This window comes from Microtus pennsylvanicus, chromosome 1 (genome assembly GCF_037038515.1).
Source record: "Microtus pennsylvanicus isolate mMicPen1 chromosome 1, mMicPen1.hap1, whole genome shotgun sequence".
Taxonomy (NCBI): Eukaryota; Metazoa; Chordata; class Mammalia; order Rodentia; family Cricetidae; genus Microtus; species Microtus pennsylvanicus.
The window spans coordinates 131,761,282-131,777,674 of NC_134579.1; the positions used below are offsets into that span (position 1 = coordinate 131,761,282).

Sequence of the window (16,393 nt, forward strand, 5' to 3'; positions counted from 1 at the left end):
CTAGACTTTGGAAGAGGAGCAGTCCCTCCTGTTTAAAGCATATCAGGTAAGGGCCAAGTGTCAGGTTCAAAGGAACCGCCACCTCCCCAAATTCTGGTGCTTAGACTAAAGCCAGCATTCCTCAGGAACTCAGAGGGACACTTGGCTATCTGTGGTGCCTATTAGCGTACCAAAGCGCAGGCCTGGCTGCAAGCACCCTCAGTACCACAAGCACCTAGCTCTTCTCACCTCCTCCTCTACCTTGAACTTCCTCCAGCTCAGGGGCTCCCCTCCCCCCAGCTACTCACCTCTCCTTATAACCCTGCTATTTCAGCCAGGCCCCAGCTTGGTCTATTTCAGCCAGGCCCTGTCTTGGTCTATTTCAGCTAGGCCCCAGCTTGGTCTATTTCAGCTAGGCCCTGTCTTGGTCTATTTCAGCTAGGCCCTGTCTTGGTCTATTTCAGCTAGGCCCCAGCTTGGTCTATTTTAGCTAGGCCCTGTCTTGGTCTATTTCAGCCAGGCCCTGTCTTGGTCTATTTCAGCTAGGCCCTGTCTTGGTCTATTTCAGCTAGGCCCTGTCTTGGTCTATTTCAGCTAGGCCCTGTCTTGGTCTATTTCAGCTAGGCCCTGTCTTGGTCTATTTCAGCTAGGCCCCAGCTTGGTCTATTTCAGCCAGGCCCTGTCTTGGTCTATTTCAGCCAGGCCCTGTCTTGGTCTCACGCTCAGTCTCCTCCTCTCTTGCTCCTCTCTTTGTCTCTATCTCCTGCTCTCCCTCACTTCTTTCCCTCACTTCTCTCATGGCCAAGTCCAGTCTGCTGGCCATGTTCAGTCCACTGCTTTCTCTCCTGCTCTGGACTCTTCCAGATGCCTCTGGCTGTTCTTTCCCTCCTGTCTACAATAAAAGTTTTCCCCTTAGCCACGCCATGGGGCAGTCATGTAGATGGTTTATCCACTAGGGATGTAGCTCACACGTAACACACTTGCCTAGCAAGCACAGGGCACTCGGTTCAAGCCCAAGTACCTGAAAATATCAGTGTGCCCGAGTGTGTGCGTTTACGCACCATGTGATGTTAAAATCCAGGCTCCGCAGCAGCCCACTCCCACACATACTAACAGGGACCCTACAGAGACACTGTCTACCCAAGTCCCTAGCAGCACCCTAGGGACCCTACAGAGACACTGTCTACCCAAGTCCCTAGCAGCACCCTAGGGCCGGGATTTCTCACCCGGGAAGTGAGTTTACATCCAAGTGGGTACGACCACTACCCTCCTGCCTGGGGACGAGAGAGCCTGGCTGCAGGCTTGTGCTTTGGCCCTTCCTCCATCCTTAGACTGCCTTAAAAAGGAGACCCTACTTTTGCTGTCTCTCTCTTGTGCTTAGGCCTGAACCCTCCTTGGAGTTCCATTATTTCTGTCTGTCTGTCCATGGCATTAGCGTTTCTACTCAGCCCCTTACTCTCCCCTACTCCATCTCAAGCGTCCCTCCTGAGCCAGTCCCCTCTGAAACCTCCCCACAGAGGGGTTAGCCAATGAAGCATGCAGCAGGAAAGAGTTCTTAAAAGATCTTCTCACACAGCGTGTTATTAAGACAAAATAAAAGACCATGCACCAGGTTTCTATCCAAGGACACAAACGAAATTGAACATGTACAAATCAGGAAATGGAATCACAGCACAGAGTTAGGGACAGAAGTCACATAGTTAAATATATATATGACAAATGATAGCGCAAAGTCTAATTTTTTAAAGTAGGAATTCTTGAAAAATAAGCTTACCTCTAGGTTCAGAACAGAGCATTTACCATCTGATTTAAAAAGAAAAAATAGAAAGTTTTAGAAGCAAAAAAAAAAAATTGACACACTAGAAGAGTATACTCATAAACCTAGCTACTCACCTTGTCCACAAGCATAGAACAAGGTCCCCACAAGTTCGTGGTGAGCAGGTCCCAGGACAAGGCAGGGGCCTGACCTTGACTGGGCTATCTCTCTGCCCTCTTCATTCCTCAGTTCCTGCAGTGGCTCCCGTGGTCTCAGAACCACAGTCAAACCCCTCAGGGAGTTCAAGACCCTAAGCCTCCCACAGTGACCTTCCCTACCTCCCCAGTCATGGTTTTCTCCTATCAGCCAAAGACAGCCAACGCCTGACTCCACTCTGCTCCTCACAGCTACAGAAGCATACAAATTAAGTCATAAAAACAGCAAACTATCTCAGCGATACAGATGGAAACAGACCTGTCAGGACCTCCTTGTTGGGTGGTAACTGTGGTGCCCTAGGAAGAGGGACGGCCTCTACCCACCTGGCTGACAGTTTTCTCTAGGGACAAGCTGGGAACCTAGGCTGCTCCTAACTTCCTACCAGGGATCTGAAGAGGATAAATAAGGTACTGAACCGCGAACTCTGAAAAACAGCAAACAACAACAAAACAAACCCTTTACAGGCTCAGAAAATCAGCTAAGAAGCTTTAATGCACACAGCATTTTATTTTATTTTATTTTATTTATTTATTTAGAGACAGGGCTTCTCTGTGGTTTTGGAGCCTGTCCTGGAACTAGCTCTTGTAGACCAGGCTGGTCTCGAACTCACAAAGATCCGCCTGCCTCTGCCTCCCGAGTGCTGGGATTAAAGGCGTGCGCCAGCACCACCCGGCTTGCACACAGCATTTTAAATCTACTTCCCAACTCGATAAAATTCCTGGCAGTTAAACCATCATCACTGACTTTAACAGCTCAGTTCTGTTATTTTTAAGATGGGGTCTCATGTAGCCCAGGCTGACTCTGAACACTCTACGGAGCCAAAGATGACCCTCGATTCCGGTCTTGCCTCTACTTTCCAGATGCTGGGATTCCAGGTGCCACAGCACACAGCGCTAACTCAGGGCGTCACACATCCTAGGCAGGCATCTACCAACTGGGTTGCAGCCCCAGCTCCATTAGCAATGGTTTTGAACCAGTTGTTTCAGTCAAATGTCGTGGGGCAGCCCAGACCACCTGCGTGCGTCTGGCACATGGCGACATCCAGCCCTGTCTCCGAGTACAGCTTTGTCTCCCGGCAACTTTCTCTACTGGCAGGGGCCACTACCCTCCTTCTCCTGGTCTTTGTGTCACTGAGTTACCTGCCCTGGCATGCTGGCCACCTCCTTTACAGCTTAAACATGAGGGGATGAGCCCACAGATGCCATCTCTGCCACATGGGCAGTGTTGAATTTTTTTTTTTTTTTTGATTTTTCGAGACAGGGTTTCTCTGTAGCTTTTGGTTCCTGTCCTGGAACTAGCTCTTGTAGACCAGGCTGGCCTCGAACTCACAGAGATCCGCCTGCCTCTGCCTCCCGAGTGCTGGGATTAAAGGCGTGCGCCACCACCGCCCGGCTTGAATTTTTTATTATTACATTTATTTATGCGTATGTGTGTGCTTGTGTGTGTGTGTGTACATGTGTGTACATGTGTATACACACGCTCTCAAATCCTCATGCAAGTGCCTTTAACCACTGAGCCATCTTGCTGGCCCCTAAAGACATTTACGATGAGCAAATGGCTAAAGAACTATAATAAGAAAAAAGGCTGTTTTTGTTTGCTTGCTTGTTTTGTTTGTTTCAGTGCATGGGATGGATCCCAGAGTCTGCGGGGACACTCCCAGCAACATCTAGAGTTAGGGACATTTTTTCAGTTGGTCTGGATTTGGTGTCCTAAAATATAGCCTCAGATCTTTCCGCCCTTCCCAATTAAAGCTGGAGATTAGAGATAGAAGGTTCTGGCTAGAGCTAGAAGCCCAGTGGTTCCAGATGCTGGGGAGGGGCAGGGGCTCATATGCCTTCTGCTTTATCGCATGCCCAAAATGAGCACAGGGAGAAGCTTACAGGGCAATTCCTGTACTTACTCAGAGGAAAAAGGATCTCTATTTTTCCTTAGGCATAAACTTTTCCAAAAAAAGAATGGAATGACGAATTAAAACACAATTTCCTTCATCTCAAGTTTACTTTGGTAGCAATGCCTTACACAGGAGGTTCACCTGGCTCTGTGGACCGGTTTGTTTCCCATTTCCTTCTGTCTGTCTCAGAAGAACCCCAGCTGGACACAGCTTTGGCTGTTCTGTCCGGGACAGGACGACACTATGCAGCCAGGCTGAGCTTGACCCCCACCCCCACCCCGGCCTCACCTCCACACCTAACTGCTGTCTTCTAATTCAACGCTTCTCAGATCTCATATATACAGCCAGGGCCTGAGCTGGGCATCTTCTGCCCCAGACAAAGCGGACAACAAGGGCTCTAAGTGGGCATCTGCTATGGTCAAGGTGACCTTGCACCCGGGCAGTCAGAGTGAGAATAAACTGCAAGGACTTTTCTGGTTAGAATCAGAGCCACAGTATGGAGGTGTGACGACACAGGAACTGGTAACCGAAACTGCCCTCACATTTAATTCTGTCCTTACCTTTGTGCTGAGGGTGCTGTGGAGAGGCAGCAGTGGAGGAGGAGGAGTCTGAGAGCCCATCCTGCTCAGAGGCAGCATTGTCTCTCGCCATCTTTTGTGACGACAGCACCTTTTGGTTACGAGAGAGGAACAAACAGATGGTGCATGTCAGCTGTATCCATCCTCCTAGCGATTCATCTTTCCCACACTATAACCCTCACAGCTGCCATACCAGGGCTGCCACACTGAACAGGGCTGCACGTGCCGGTGCACAGACCCTTGGGAAAAGCTTGGCAAAAAGTCGATGGCATGTAAGATATATTTAGGCTGTGGGGACCTTCATATCCTATATTTCCTAGGTGGCTTCATTCCACATTCCTGCAGGGACCAGCTCAGGAAAGGGACAGCACCCAATGGAATGGCACCCAGCCCAGGTGCTGTGTTATAAAAGCCCACGTGTGACAAGAAGTGCTAGACATCCTGGGAGAAACTTCACTGGGCCACTGTCTAGGGCTGTCCATCAGGATCACTGCGTGACACCACAGTCGGTGTCGTTTCCTGACGAAATGGGATTGCCGCTCCACTGTCCGATGACCTCATATAGAACCGCACATGGTGGCGGGTGACGAAGCATCCCTTTGAGGCATTCCCACTCGTGGGGCTGTGGAGGGCAGGGCCTCAGGGCAGCTGGCCAAAAGGAGGAGCAGTAAAGCCTGCCCTGTGGGCACCTAGGACCCAGCCCTTCAGGTGCACTCAAACACTTGCTTGGGATCAGTGTGGCCCAGCTGTGCTGTGCTGGAGGCCATGGGAAGGATGCCCCTGTGGCTGGCAGGACGTTGGGAGGAGCCACCAGCAAGGTGATCATAGGAATGGATCTCACAGCCAAGAGCTAAGGTCACTGGAGCTACAGGCTCTGGGCACATGGTTTCTAAGGTGGCCTGGTTCAGGGGGAGCTCCTAATGTACTGGTTAGCTCAGAAAAGGAGAAACGAAGGGACCTGCTGCTTATCATCTCCCAGCTGTGAAGGACACATCAAACTACTCACTGTTACTGGAGTGTGGAATTGATAAGAAAATGCCAATGGCACCAATTACGACACCCTACACGGGAAACTGTCTGGCAGTATCTGCCAGTTCTACGACGGATCACATACACACCTCTGACAGCACACACATCGTGCCCCACACACTCATGGGATGCAGACACACATGCACAGCAGAGAACACGTCAGTGCATGCTTCCTTCAGCACTATTAAGGGAATAAAAGTGGAAACCACCATCAGCATCAGGAATGAGAAGGGTGTGCCTACGGAGGGAAAGTTATGACAGTGCCAGGGGACCACCCACGGGGACTGGGGACATCGGACAGTGCCAGGGGACCACCCACGGGGACTGGGGACATCGGACAGTGCCAGGGACCACCCACGGGGACTGGGGACATCGGACAGAGACAGGGAGAGGCTGAGACTGAGAAAATGGAATGAGGAGCTGGGGGAGAGGCTCAGCAGTTGAGAGCACTGGGTGCTCCTCCTGAGGACCCAGATTTGATTCTCAGTACCCACACGGTGGCTCACGGCCATCTGTAACCCGTGATAGGGATCCAAAGAACTCTTCCTTTTTAGGCACAGCCTGTATATGGTGCGCAGACATATATGTAGGCAACATATAGAAGAGGAAGTAAGTAAATCTTTATTTTAAAAAGGAAAGAAAATATAATATATAATCATTGTTTTCCCAAAAAGTAATATGAACTCAAAGAAAGAAAGAAAGAAAGAAAGAAAGAAAGAAAGAAAGAAAGAAAGAAAGAAAGAAAGGAAAATGGACAATGGCAAGGCTGGGGGAAGACTGGGAAATGGCACAGTGGGTAAAGGCATTTGCGGCAAGCCTGGTGACCCAAGCTCAATCCCTGGGACTCTCCTAAAGGTGGAAGGAGAACTGACCCCACACAGGTGTCTGGTTGACATACACACACACACGCACAGACACAAACACACGCACAGATACACACACACACGCACAGACACACAATACATGCACAGATATACACACACACACATGCACATAATAATAAATTTTAAAAATTTTACTGGAAAGAAATTGGTCACAAAAAAGGGAGGATGAGGACTGTCAGTCAAAAAGATAGTGGGGAGAGCTGCAAAGGTGGCTCAGTGGGTAAGAGCACTGGCTGCTCTTGCAGAGGACCTGGGTTCAGTTCCCAGCACCCACATGTGTCTGACAACCATCTGTAACTCCAGTTCCAGAGGATCTGACGCCCTCTTCTGACCTCCCTGGGCATCAGCTGTGCATGTGGTGAACACACAGGCCAAAGATTCAGACACATAAGATGATTAATCTAAAAAAGTTATTAGGGGGAAATGCATATTTAGATATGATTTCAAAATCATATAGGTTAACAATCATCATTCAAAGGAATATGTCCTACGGCTCCAGGCACATTGAGCTGGAAATGAATGTGTAATGTTAGATGTCCAACACTTAGGAAAAAATTAAGAGCAGAAAGCCTGAGGAAACAAAAGAAAGCTTGGGACTAAGCAACCATAACAAATACATGCAAATCTCCCGACAGCTCTTCTCATGTCAGTCACGTGAACACAAGCCTCCCCAAACGCCATGACGGGGAGTCACCTTGGGCAAAATCTGGACAAGAAAATGTAAGAGGCCAATTGAGGTGGCGCATGCCTTTAATTCCAGCACTTGGGAGAATGAGGCAGGCGGATCTCTGTGAATCTGAGGTCAGCCTGGTCTACAGAACGAGTTTCAAATAAACCAGCTCAAGGATATACGGTTAGATCCAATCTTAAAAAAAAAAAAACTCAATAAAACAGATAAACAACAAAAGCACACACATACAAGCACACACACATGCAAGCGGCACACCACACACACACACTCAAACACACTACACATGTATACACACAAGCATACCACACATTCATACATAGCAAAAAAGAATCCCACAAAGATCTTTGCCTTTGAAGCACTTGACTTCAAGGATAAACCAAAAAAGGTTTAAATTTCCTCCATACAGACAGACGCAAGGCTGAGCACTTAGGAGAACGAAGGGGCGGGACATCGGAAGCAATGGGAGCAGCACAGAACATGCTGATGCGGAGGTAACACGGGGATGCGGCTGGGGAAGGTGATGTCACCTGATTCCTGTGAGGCACAGCATATGCGGCATCTCTGCCATCTCCCACATCCTTCCAGGTGCTGGTCTCTGACTCCCTGAAGCTGGTTGACACGTGCGTTTCGGCATCCCCATCCTCCCCGTGGTCTACAGTCTCCAAGGACGGCAAGGAGGTTCTTTCTGGGGCATTCTGCCAGCTTTGCCTGTGTTAGGTCATTAACAAATAAAATAAGCAAAGAAGCAGTTCAGCACCTGACGCTGATATTGAATCACTTTTTTTTTTTTTTTTTTTTTGGTTTTTCGAGACAGAGTTTCTCTGTAGCTTTGGAGCCTGTCCTGGAACTAACACTTGTAGACCAGGCTGACCTAGAACTCACAGAGATCTTCCTGCATCTGCCACCAAGTGCTGGGATTAAAGGCGTGCTCCACCACCGCCCGGCTTCCCATTTTATTTTTATTTATTTATTTTGTAAACAAGATCTCACTACACAGCCCAGGCTGGCCCAAACCCCTAATCCTCCTGCCTCAGCCTCCCAAGTGCTGGGATTACTGGCACACACCACCCCACCAAGCTGTTACACACATCTTAAATGCATTGTCTCCCAGTTCGTGCCAAAGAAGTATTTAAACTGTAAAAAACAAGGAAGCTGATTGATGACAGTGTCCGCTCTCCCTTCTCTGTCCCTTTAAGTATTTCTTTTCTTTTTCTCAAGACAGGGTTTCTCTGGGTGACAGCCCTGGCTGTCCTGGAACTCACTCTGTAGACCAGGCTGGCCTCGAACTCACAGAGATCCGCCTACCTCTACCTCCCAAGTGCTTGGATTAAAGGCGTGCCCACCACCGCCTGGCTTTCCTCTGATTTTCACTGTTATGAACACAACCCTGAGATGCAGCAAGGATTAGTTCTAGAAAGCAAACCATGGTGTGGTACGTTGCTGCGCCCAGCGTGAACAAATAATGTGACAAATCACTTCCTGAACCCCAAACCATGTAGAAGCACTTTTCTTATCCACATGGTTTAAATAGCTCAATCTGTGCATGCATCCTGTGTGTGTGTGTGTGCGCCGGTGAGTATGTGCTTGCGTGCATGCATGGTTGTGTGTGCGTGTGCGTGTGTTTCTTCCTGAAGTTGAACAGTTTCCCATAATTTACCTAAGCCACCATTCTTCTGCTGTCAATTGTCCCTTTGTAATTTGTTTGCTTCTAGTGTGTCCAATTTGAAGCAAGCTTTTTCTACTAAAATTAAAACCCTGTTTTCAGCCAGGCTGTGGTGGCGCATGCCTTTAATTTAATCCCAGCACTCGAGAGGCAAAGGCAGGTGGACCTCTGTGAGTTCGAGGCCAGCCTGGTCTACAGAGTGAGTTCCAGGACAGCCAGGGCTACACAGAGAATTTCCTGTCTTGAAAACAAAAACAAAACAAACTGGCTTTCATGTTTACTGAAAGTATTTACCCTGTTCTATTAATTTCGTTTTGAATATGTACACTTTTTAACATATGGATGACTAAAAAAAGGAGACTTTTGGCTGGGGGCTCAGCTCAGTGCTGCAGCTTTTGCCTAGCACGTAGAAAGACGTAGGACTGATCCCCTAGAACTGGAAAATAATGACTCTTGTTGTTCGGTTTTTCTTTTAAACAGGATCTCACATAGTCTAAACTGGCCAGAAATTTACCACACAGCCAAGGATGGCCCTGAACTTCCATCTCCCAAATGCTAAGATTACAGATGTGGACCACAATTTCCAGGTCCCTCGCCCCCACCCCACCTTTATTTCACCTTCTAAATTCCTAGTTTAGAAGTACACGGCAGCAGGCGGGCACTCAAGTGCATGGTCTCAACACAGATGACCATCTGGAACAATCCTTTCATCCCCAAGGGACTGAGCGGGGTGTGGCTTGTGCTGATTGGTTTTCAAACCACGCTAGCGGAGGTACTGAAGTCCTCCTCCCGATCTGTCAGGGCCGCCTCTCACCTCTGCTCTGAACGAGTGACCCATGCTACTCTTGCTGCTTTAGCCCCTGCTTTAAGATACGGCAGGGCTAACTCAGTTCTCTTCCTTTGATAATTTTATATCCTTTCTCCTTCCGGTGAACTTTATGATCACGTCCATATTTTTAGTTCAATCTAGCCAAAGTGTTTTCAAAATGGGGTCAAGATTTCATTTTAATACTGGTCCAGATACGTTGTCCAGGTCAGCCCCCCCCCGCCCCCGCCCCAGCTTCTAGAGCCACTGGGACTGGCTAGAGTCAAGATAGAAATGTAAAATCCCATGGCACCCTGCTGTAATCCTGCCTGCCTGGGAAATACTAGTCCATACAAGAAGACCTTGTCTCAAAAAAAAAAAAAATCAAAGAACAATTAATGTTCCTGTCAGTGCCTCCTGGACACAAGTGACAAAAGCCTGGTGACCACAATCACCACATGGCCCCGGAGCTGCCCTCTGCTACCACGAGAGGACACACAGCTATATACATCCCTACCGAAGCCTCAGCTCTGAGGTGGTGGCATAGGGCTCGATGATGCTGTCTTTTTCAACGTAGGAGGCGTCGCTCTCAGACAGGGACCTCTGGCGAGGCTGGGGAATGGCAACCGTCTGTCCAGTCAACGTGGTCGTCAGGATGACTGCAGCTAGAGCAGACCTGTGAACAGAAACATCCCAGACTCACTGAGCAACAGACGGACATTCAAGCTGCAGGCTGAGCTGACACAGTTAACCCACTGCAGCGACTGACTGATTAGCCGCTGACAGCTCACTCACAGCCCAGGATAGCCCATCTCGTTGACAGCCCAGGATAGCCTATCGGTATCCCCATTTCATTCTCTCATCGACCGCAGGAGTCAAATTTATGCCGTCCATTCTTAGAGCAATTAACTGATGTGTAAATGTCACATCTCTACCTCGACCAGCAAGGAAAAACGCAACACCCGGAGCTCTTCTTGCAGCAGTTTTCAGGACTTTATTACAGCAATCTATCTCCTTCTCCTTCTCCTTCTCTTTCTCTCTCTCCCTCTCTCCTGGGCAAACCTCTCCCAGCCCTTAAGTAGGCATGGGCTGCCAATCCCGGATTGCCAGGTGGGCACTGCACATAGGCCCACGCAAATGCAGGCAGCTGATGATCATTGCGTGATCATAGCATAGGTCAGGCCTTAGCCATCTCAGGAGTTGATTATACATCTCCATCAGGTGTGATACCACGCAGCTCGCTACATGTAAAGACTTTCCCTAGTCGGTAAGATGTGACCACACCAGGTTGTCAATCCACACAGTTGATAAAGGAAGACTTGCGCCAGGTGTGGTGACACACATTTTTTTATTTCAGAACTTGGGAGGCACAGGCAAGTGGATCTTTGTGAGTTGGGGGCCAGCCTGGTTTACATGGCGAGTTCCTGATAAGCCTGGGTTATATAATGAGATCTGGACTTTAAGTATATATATATATAAATGTAAATAAACACATACACACATGACTTGTAATGATGAAAAGACCCATCCATTAAAACACACGTCTGTATTTCCAGTGCTAGCTGGCCAGCCAGCCAGCAAAAACGCAAGCTTCTGATTCCATGAGAGACCTGTCTCAGGCCGATAACGAGCTCACAACATGCTTACTACGAAGCAATATCTCTTTGCTTTGCTGACAATGGAATGGGAAGCTAACTCTCTAGTCACTGCCCAGGCTGTCTCAATGACACAGCACAAACACCGATGGGCTGGACAGACCACCTTTGTAGTGGGTGGGTCCACTGCCCTGACATTTGAAGCCAGTGATCAACACCCGAACCTCACAGCTGACCCCAAATATAGAGGAGTACAAGGCTCTCTCACAGCGTTACCCAGAAGATGACAGAGGCACAGAGTGCTCACTAATAACGGCTATCCGTGTTAGTGCTGCAGGAAATATCAAACACCAGAACACCGCAGAGGTTGTTCCTACTCCAGTGTTAGGGCCAGAATCCAGGAACGAGCTCGTGTATGCTGGGTAAATGCTGACTCAGCAAGTCCTGTGCCCCGCCCTTCAGAGTTTACGTTCTAATCAAAGGCACAGAATATCCCAGTACCAAAGAAGACCAAACAGAGTGGCACCCTGGAGTGGGATTATTTCTTACTAACAGTTAATAACTCAATCATTGTATTCTATGGCTTAAAAACAGACTAGATGTGGACTCAGAGGTGAAAGAGCATGCACTGCTCTTACAGAGGACCTGAGTTTGGTTCCCAGCACCCACGCTGGGTGGTTCACAACCACCCGTAGCACCAGCTGCAAGGGACTGGATCCAAGAGTACCTGCATCCAAGTACACACACACAAAGGCACAGGTATATACACATAATTTAAATTTGGGTTTTTGTTTGTTTGTTTGTTTTGTTTTGTTTTTCAAGACAGGGTTTCTCTGTAGCTTTGGAGCCTGTCCTGGAACTAGCTCTGTAGACCAGGCTGGCCTCGAACTCACAGAGATCTGCTTGTCTCTGCCTCGTGACTGCTAGGATTAAAGGCGCACAGCACCACTGCCTGGTTAAATTTAAAAATTTTAAAGAACAGCAACAATTAAAAAAAAATCAGACTAGCTAGGCATGGTGGCTCACACTTATAAACTCAGCTCTTAGGAGGCTGAGGCTGGAGAATGGCTTTGAATGCAAAGTCAACCTGGGCTACAAGACCCTATTAAAAAACAAACAAAACAAGTCTAAAGTTCCCTAGTGTCTAAAATCTTGACAGATACACGCAGTGGTCCCAGGAATGGAAAGGGAGTCGGCTGTCTGGTACACGGAGCACAAGGAGATGAGGAACACCAGTTCCTGGCAGGAAACATGTTCCTTCTTTTAACACAAAGCGGTTCTTTTAAGAGGTGAAATTGCAGCCAGAGGTGGTGGCACATGCCTTTAATCCCAGCACTCTGGAGGCAGACCCAGGTAGATCTCTGAGTTTGCGGCCAGCCTGGTCTACAGAGCGAGTACTGGAGCAGCCAGGGCTACAAAGACAAAACACCTTGAAAAAACAACAAACAAACACAAGGCAGAACAGTATCTAGAAAGAAAGAAGTTTTTGCATAGTTCTCCTGAAAGCACCATTAACCTGATGAACACATGGCTGAGATGCAGAGCACAGGCAAGGCCCTGGCTTCCGTTCCCTGGAGAAAGAAGGAAGGATTGACTTAAACTCGGTGCTCTCTGTTTAATAAGCACCAACTGCATCCAATCATGAAATCTGAGATCCTACACTGGAGGACACAGACCCCCAGTACGTCCATCATTCCTTGGAGAAGCTGGATTACGTACCATGGAACAGCGGTAAATATTGCCAAGGCTATGATTCTAGCCCCTCTACTTGTGACCCGTTGGCCAGGGTTTAGTACTTGATGGTCTTGAGACCTACCTGGGTCTCTCTGGAGACGGCCTGGGGCTTCGGGGAGGAGGTGTGCGTGGCACAGCTGGCTTCGGAGCAATGCTGGCTGCTGGGAGGAAGCCATGGATGATGTGATTCTGCATAAACGACACCCAAAGCAGATCTCTGGGAGGAGGAAATCAACTGGGCCCCGCCCCACCTCCACCTCCCAAGCCGAGGCCACACCAGTCCTGTCCCCTGCCGTTCCCAACTGCCATTCATCAAGGCAGTGCACGCAGCAGGGCACACTACCACGCGGCCCACCGAGGCAGCCCTCTCGTTGTCCCCCTCACCGCAGCTTTCCTGACTGACTTCAAGGGCCGGCGTGGCTGGGTTAGTCAACATGGGGTGCAGGACAAGGCACACCTTTGGGGGTCTCTGTTTTCCAGAGAGCACTAACAGAGCTGGGATAACCTACCCTAGGTATGAAGAGAACCGACTCATGGAACTGGGGGCTTACACAGAAGAAACGGGACATAAGCTGAGCAACAGCACTGGTTTTTCTTTGCTTCCTTGTTTGCCCAGATGTGAGGCAGCACCCACTCCACGCTCCTGCCACCATGGAGCCACCCACTGCCACACTTTCCCCACTACGACAGGCCATAACCCCTCAAAACCAGGAACCAAACTAAACCTCTGCTCCCACAGGTTACTTCTTATCAGGTCATAGCCAACAAGAAAAGTCGCTAACACACTGACCGTTCCCTTCCAGGCTTCCAACGCACAGGACTGTCCCCAGTGAAGTCACCCAGGCCTTCCCACCCCTGAGCAGCTCTAGAAGGGAGCATCTGACTCAGGTCTGATATGAGCTTGACTCCAGGTGGCTCATCTCAAAGATGCACAGTAAGGAAAGCAGGCCCTTACACATGACGGAAGTCAGAGGGAACCCCGCTCCACTTTAGGGACCTGGGGGCGGGGGTGTCTTTTGAGCATCTGAGCCATGCCTTTGTTTTCTGAGCACCAGCCACTCACTTGCACCTGCTAGAGGCAGGCTGCCATGACAACAGCAAAGATGTTCTGTCTTCATCCTCGGGGGCACCGAGTGGGAAAACACCCACACGGGTGTTACAGAACACAGAACTATGCGAAATGGCAAGGAGCAAGGGAAATCAAGGCCCAAGGAGAGAAAGGTTCATTCAGGGTTTGTTTGTCTTTTTTTTTTTAAATATTTATTTATTATGTATACAATATTCTGTCTGTGTGTATGCCTGCAGACCAGAAGAGGGCACCAGACCTCTTTACAGATGGTTGTGAGCCACCATGTGGTTGCTGGGAATTGAACTCAGGACCTCTGGAAGAGCAGGCAATGCTCTTAACCACTGAGCCATCTCTCCAGCCCTGTTTGTCTTTTTTTAAAAATATTTATTTATTGATGTGTATGAATGTTTGTCTACTCATATGTATGCACATCACATGCATGCCTGGGCCTGTGGAGGTCAGAAGAGGACATCAGATCCCCTAGAAATGGCATTTCGGAGGGTTGTGAGCCACTATATGGAGGCTGGAAGTTGAACCCAAGCCAAAGCAACAAGTGCTGTTAAGCTCCGAGTGATCTCTCCAGCCCTTCAGGAGACTCAGGTGTTTCCCTGGGAGGCGGGATCACAGTTACGACGAATGGGTCATCACTGCCGCTACACTGGGAAAGGGGACAACATGAACAAGAGAACTGACAGAACCATAGTGGCAGGTGCCTGACGCCAGGAAAGAGGTCAGAAGGGATGGGTGCATCGTTTCCAGTTGTTTCTGGGGGCTGGAGAAATGGCCCAGAGGTTAAGAGCATATACCACTCTTCCAGAGGACCCGAGTCCAGTTCCCGACACCAACATCACGTAACTGCAGCTCCAGGGAATCCAATGCTTCTGGCTTCCACAGGCACTCACATGCAAGTGCACAAACTCACACTTAAGACAGGCAAAGCCAGGCGGTAGTGGCATGTGCCTTTAATCCCAGCACTCACAGGCATCTATGTGAATTCGAGACCGGCCTGGTTTACAGAGTGAGTTCCAGAACAGCCAAGGCTACACAGAGAAACCCTTCCTCAAAAATAAAAAAAAAAAGACACATATAATTACAAATACATCTTTTTAAAAGGTTATTGCAATAAGGATGTAGCTCAGTGACAGAATATTTGCCTAAGTGTCCCAAAAGGGCCTGGAGTAGTTACTTTCCCCCCTCCCTTGAGACAGGGTCTCACTGTGTAGCTTTGATTAGTCTGGAACTCACTGTACAGACCAGGCTGGCCTTGAACTCACAGAGGTCTGCCTACCCCTGGCTTCAGAGTGCTGGGATTAAAGGTGTGTGCTATACTTACTATTCCTAGCCTGAAAGATAAAGGATCCCGAGCACCACAAAATCAAGTTGGCATGATTAACAGATTGTAGTGGGAGGGAAGGGTGTGTGTGCCCATGGACTGCTGGAGTCAACATCCTAGAAAAATGAGTGAAAATCACGTGTGATGGCATAAAACCGAAATCTCAGCACTCAGGGACAGAGGCAAGAGGATTGTGGGGAGTTTCCTGAGCTACACAGTTAAGACCCAGTTTCAAAACCAAACAGAAGCAAAAAATAACACAGCAAGGGATCAGAGAATGAGTCTAGGAAGATAATGCATGTCACACGGTGGCACAGTGGTCTTAAGAAGATCTGGAAGGACACAACCAGACACAGGAACAGAAAATGCCAGAGTGAGGGTGTGGTGGGGAGGGGAACAGGGAGGTCTACTAACGGCAGTGGCAGGATCAGATCTGCGGGTTTAAAAGTCCCCGTCATTGCTCTGCAGACAGCAAACCTCGGAAACCTCTGAGGTGAAAACAGAGAACCTAGGAAAGATCTGATTACAAAGCAGTCCAGATGGACAGAGGCCGAGGTCGGGGTGGGCATGACCTAAGGATGGGCAAATGCAATCGACCTGCTAAGGCGAGTACGTGGTGCGGGGAGGAAGAACAACTTCCCTGCGGGGATATCCGACCACGGAGCAGTTTTAAGTAAGACGGGAATGAACTCCCGGCCAAGGGGAGAATCCTGCCGGGGAGACAGTGATTCCTGGACGTGGCGGACTCCGGAGATGAAGGATTCTTTGGAACACGAAGTCAGGGCTTCTGGAACTGAATACTCTCGGGCAGTGCCACAGTCTCGCTCCCACATCAGGCCTGAAAAAGCATGTCCTACTCACGAACTGGCTCCGGCGGTTCCTGCGGAAGCTGAGGAGCATCCTGATTGTGGGATGTGGGCTTCGGTACCCGGCCCGGGACTAGCAGGAGGACAGCCCAGCTCCCGCGGACCCAGAGACTTCACAACAACCATGCCTCATATTGGCTCTGTTCTGAGTCTCGACCAATCAAAGTCAATTTTACTCTCACCCGTTGCTCCTGACAACGTAACAAAGCGTCATTCAAATTCCAGCCAATGAGGAGGCAAGCTGAGTCTTCCGTTCTATTACTGGTTATACTAGAAGTCAATCTTGTAAAACTAGCCAATCCTA

The 16,393-nt window shown here is 49.0% G+C and overlaps 1 protein-coding gene across 2 annotated transcripts in view; it reads right to left on the reverse strand.

Annotated features, from left to right (window-relative positions):
* Positions 1–16,383, reverse strand: part of Cep89 (centrosomal protein 89) — a 47,740-nt gene extending 31,357 nt beyond the window's left edge. Inside the window, exons 1-6 of one of the 2 annotated variants that reach the window (XR_012911719.1) lie at positions 16,085–16,383; positions 12,904–13,010; positions 10,010–10,168; positions 7,552–7,732; positions 4,403–4,511; positions 1,754–1,782 (exon numbers count right to left, since the gene is read on the reverse strand). Coding sequence is in view for 1 of the 2 variants with exons in the window: in XM_075984409.1 (XP_075840524.1) it covers positions 1,754–1,782; positions 4,403–4,511; positions 7,552–7,732; positions 10,010–10,168; positions 12,904–13,010; positions 16,085–16,123 (624 nt within the window). In the remaining variant the exon portion in view is untranslated. The remainder of the gene's footprint in view (positions 1–1,753; positions 1,783–4,402; positions 4,512–7,551; positions 7,733–10,009; positions 10,169–12,903; positions 13,011–16,084) is intronic. The other variant, XM_075984409.1, reaches the window with a different exon arrangement.
* Positions 16,384–16,393: the final 10 nt, after the last annotated feature.